The sequence below is a fragment of the Bison bison genome, unplaced genomic scaffold, assembly GCF_000754665.1.
Source record: "Bison bison bison isolate TAMUID 2011002044 unplaced genomic scaffold, Bison_UMD1.0 scf7180017864353, whole genome shotgun sequence".
Taxonomy (NCBI): domain Eukaryota; kingdom Metazoa; phylum Chordata; class Mammalia; order Artiodactyla; family Bovidae; genus Bison; species Bison bison.
The window spans coordinates 6276519-6280851 of record NW_011494925.1 but is presented as its reverse complement, the minus strand read 5'-3'; the positions used below and the strand labels follow the sequence as shown (position 1 = coordinate 6280851).

Sequence of the window (4333 nt, the reverse complement as noted above, 5' to 3'; positions counted from 1 at the left end):
CCGCTGCCGCCGCCTCTTCGGCAGCCTCGCTGTCCGCGCGCTCACTGGCCGAGCTGGCTGGGGACGCCTCGGGGAAGTCCTCGGAGGGCGGGGCGGGCTCATCCTCGCCCACGATCAGCACCAGGGGGTTCTTGGTGCAGGCCTCCTTGTGCGCCAGCAGGTCGGCCCACTTGAAGAACTCGGCGCAGCACTTCTCGCACACGTGCGTGTCCTCGCCTCCGCTCCGGCTCTCGTTGCCGCTGTCCGCGTCCTCGGCGCCCTCCCCGGGGGCCGCTGAAAAAGCAAGACATTACATCAGCCGGGTCTCGAGAGACAGCCCGCCCTCCATCTCAAAATTTTGCACATAAGTAAAATCAATATTTTTTATTCTGTACAAATTACCCCACTTCAACATTTCTGACGTCCTGGCGTGTGTATTCTATGACTCTTTCTAGCTAGCTAATCATTTTCTTAGCACAATCCATCAAATTATGAGGCTCTATCAATTGTGGATACTGCTTCTTAATGAAATTCCATAGAAGCCATTGATTTCCAATATTTTCATACAATCTGCAGCCACCCTGTCTGTTGGGTACAAAGCCAGCCTTCGATGGGCTCATTAGGACTCCCCTACCATCCGGCTTCCTTATTTCCAGCAAAATCAGAGATGCCTTTGCCAGTTCGCTTAACATTGCTAAACTAATCTGTAACCTTTCAAACTCACGTCAGCACCTGACAGGGGAGCCGGCTGCAGCCTCTCTCCTGGGCTTGGACCACGGAGATTTATTATCTTTATGCCGCGCGGAGACATTACAGATTTAATGTAATTCTACAGAACCTTTCAAATCAATGGGCATTTATTTCATGGAGGAAATTTCAGCTAAATACTTTCATTTGTAAATATAACAAAGAATATATAAGCACTTCTTACATCTCTGCTCAGAAAAACAATCTCCCCGACTTGCAGTTCGATCCACACATCAATCCTGTATCTTTTTAGCGGGTGCACTTGCCTCCAGATACAGTACGTTTCTACATTTCAGGATTCACCAAACGAATACCATCAATATAGTCTGTGCCTAAAATTAATCATGTTTAATACAATTAATTGCCTCTGTCAGATGCAATATTTCTTGGCAAAATGAACCAAAATTATATGTTACTGTTACTAGCCAATCGTGTCCCACAGATTGTTAACAAACTAGAAATTATATATTTAAAGTTCATTTATGTTGACATGTTTAACATGAGAATGTTGTAGTCAGACACACTTTTTGTACCTATTTTCATCTATTCACATAGAAAGACTTAGCAAATTATATGCTTGTGCCATGGTGGAAACCCTCTAATTGGTTACACATGTTTAATTACTGTTGTAGGCAGCGACTTGCCGACTCCCGTTACCCTCTTGTGCCGAATAACAACCCTGTATAATGAATGATTCTCATTCACACCTGATCAAATAAATAGCTATACAGGAAGGAGAAACCAACATCCGAGGACATGCCCAGCTCCTATTTTTGGGGGGGGGGCTGGGGTGACAGGCAGCCCTCAATGGGGTGCTCAGGCTCCCTGTGCCGGCCTGGGTAAAACTGCCTTGCAACTGCTTTTTGTCAACTTGCGGATGGAGTGACAGCAACAAATCACCTGGACAGAGACAAGTGACAGCCTCAAGCCGGCCCTTTGTTGTCGTGCGCAGTGGAGTGTGAGCGCCACGCACCCTCAGGTCCATATCCCCGAAAACCATTGACTGTTGAAACATCAACAAATGGATTTGCTGAGAAGCCTCCATGTTTTCTCGTTTAGGGTTTTAGGGAAGGAAGGATTCGGCACTGATCTCAGTAGAGAAATCTGACTTGTAAAAAATATCCAGTGAAAACATTTAGTCCCTCCGCTAGAGGAGAAAATAAAACTATAATTCGAAGCTGGTCGGCTGCTCCCCACGAGGCTGCTGTTTCCAGGTAATTTATACGTGCCTTTAAAAAATTATTAGTGGTGTTCAATTAGCATTTTCTTAACTGGCTCAACCATTTGATGGGGGAAAAAGTTAGAGCTGCAGCCCATAAAGACCTGCTAGACTTTTAAACTAAATTCAGTGCTGAAGCTCAGACTGCAAGGAGTCTCCTTACTGCACAGAGGCAGGAGCGGAATCGGTGTCTGTAATGAGGTCGAGTGTAGCTGGAAGCAAAGACATGGCTGATTTATACTGCAGATAGCAGCGTTAACAAAATAAATACTTGGAGTACTTAACTTTGCTCTATGTATGCAAAATCTGATCTGAAACTTGCAAGGGTTATGGAACAGGGCAGGGAAAAAGCCTCAACTCTTCAGGTAAATAATTTCTTAATGATAAGAAAACACGGGCTATCTCACATTTTAGTTCACCTATTTTAAAAAGGCAAAGAATCTCTACAATTTGTTTATAACAGTGGGTTGTTCTCCTGCAGACCCACATAATAAAAAAAGCACTAGTGGACATTTTAAAAAGTTCATCTGCATTAAGCAATCAAGTTGGAATCAGTGTTACACTGTATCATAAATAGTGTAATTATCAGAACACAAAATATTAAAAGTTAATTTTAACACTTTAAAGCTATGATATAAAATGCCAGCCATAGTCTTCATAGAGTTTTAATTTTAATACTTTTTAAAAAGAAAACTACAAAAAAAGAGAAAAATACAGAGAAATTAAATACTGCTAATTTTTTGAAAAATTATTTTTACATCTTTATTCCCCAGAGAAGAAAAAAATGTATAACTTACATGGTATACAAAAGCATTCACATGGTATATACGTTTACAGTTTTATACAATTAAACACAGTGTATGTTTTGTCCAAAGAATATTTTTCATTTTCTTTTCCAAAAAATTATGATTGAAGTACAGTTGATTTACAATGTTGCACCAGTTTCAGGTGTACAGCAAGGTGATTATTTTGTATATACACATATTTATGTTTTATTTCTGTATTCTTTTTCAGATTCTTTTCCATTATAGATTACTAAAGAATAACAGTTGAATATATAAAAGTTGAATATAGTTCCCTGTGCTATACAAGAATATATTTTTTAATATGGCGTATGTATTGGGGACAATTCACTGAGAAAACGCTTGGAAATTGGCTGATTGCTGGATCGCTTTAAGTGCGACGACTGCCAGAAGAATTTACGTTAACTTTCATCTTTACAAATGAGCATTTCCCAGATTTTCTTTGTAACACATTATGGCATGTGAAATAAGGAAACAGGATTTTATTTTACACTGTACTTTTCTCTAAGGTTTTAAGAAACCCAAATAAATCTCTATTTACTTTAAAGATACATTTTAACATTTCCATTGGCTTTTTTCATGTACTAAGTATGTGGGGTTCACCTGCAAAGTCAAGAAAGCTGGGAAGGTAATTTCCTCCTGCCCCCACTGCAGGTGGGCAAAATTATAACTGTGTCTCAACTGTAGAAACCATGCACAGAATAATAATATTTAAGCACTATCTACCAAATAATAAGCCATTTTGTTGAAAGGAAATTGATAATTACCTAAACACAATGAAGATATTCTTGCCAAAGTAAAATAAACTTGCATTGTACGCCTCTAAAATCGAAGAAGGAAAGCAAAATTGAAGAGAGGAAATAGGGTGAAAATGGCATTCTGAACATTAGGGCCTGTTAGTTCATTATGTTAATGAACCTAACTAAACAGTTGTTGGATTTTACAAAGTTTCATAATAAATTTGCCTTTTAACTAAAACATATTTAAAAAACTACAATCAGTGAAGAAAAAAAATTCCTCAATACAATTCATATTTCGTATTGAGGGCAAATAATTTAGCATCACCACCTATGGTTTTTCTTACTGGGGTCTGCATGAAATACGGTAACATGATCACTTCAATTGTTAATTTCTACTTGTTTCACTATCAAATCTGAGTGGGATTAGCATTCCATGAAAGTTATAGAGAAGCACAAATTTCACAAGACAGTCTTGAATGCAATGAATACAAATGAAAAGACTCTAATATGTCACGTGTGGAATAGAAATTTTGGGTGCATATTTTAAGAACGTTTTTAAAGAACAACAAGCACTTCAACTGAATTGGTTGGGAGAGAAGAACCAAAGCGAGCCTGTTTCACTGGGGACAGAGCTCTTTAGAAGCAGCAAGACCGCACTTGAGCCCAGAGTGAAAGCAGCGACCTTATGTCGCGTTCGGGGTGAGACTCAAAATAAGTTGTTATAACTTGCTTCTCGTTACAGTGGCTACACGCATCGTGTTACAGCGTAGACACGCTAATCTGGAAGTACTTATCTTTAAAAAAGTGCTTTCTATAACAAGAAAACCCTTATAGGAAAGATCTGA

General features: G+C 39.3%; 1 protein-coding gene across 1 annotated transcript in view; it reads right to left on the bottom strand.

Moving 5' to 3' along the window:
• The window catches only part of SALL3 (spalt-like transcription factor 3), a 6649-nt gene extending 4938 nt beyond the window's left edge, over window positions 1-1711 (bottom strand). Inside the window, exons 1-2 of the mRNA XM_010855096.1 lie at window positions 1627-1711; window positions 8-273 (exon numbers count right to left, since the gene is read on the bottom strand). Coding sequence (XP_010853398.1) covers window positions 8-273; window positions 1627-1711 — 351 coding nt within the window. The remainder of the gene's footprint in view (window positions 1-7; window positions 274-1626) is intronic.
• Window positions 1712-4333: the final 2622 nt, after the last annotated feature.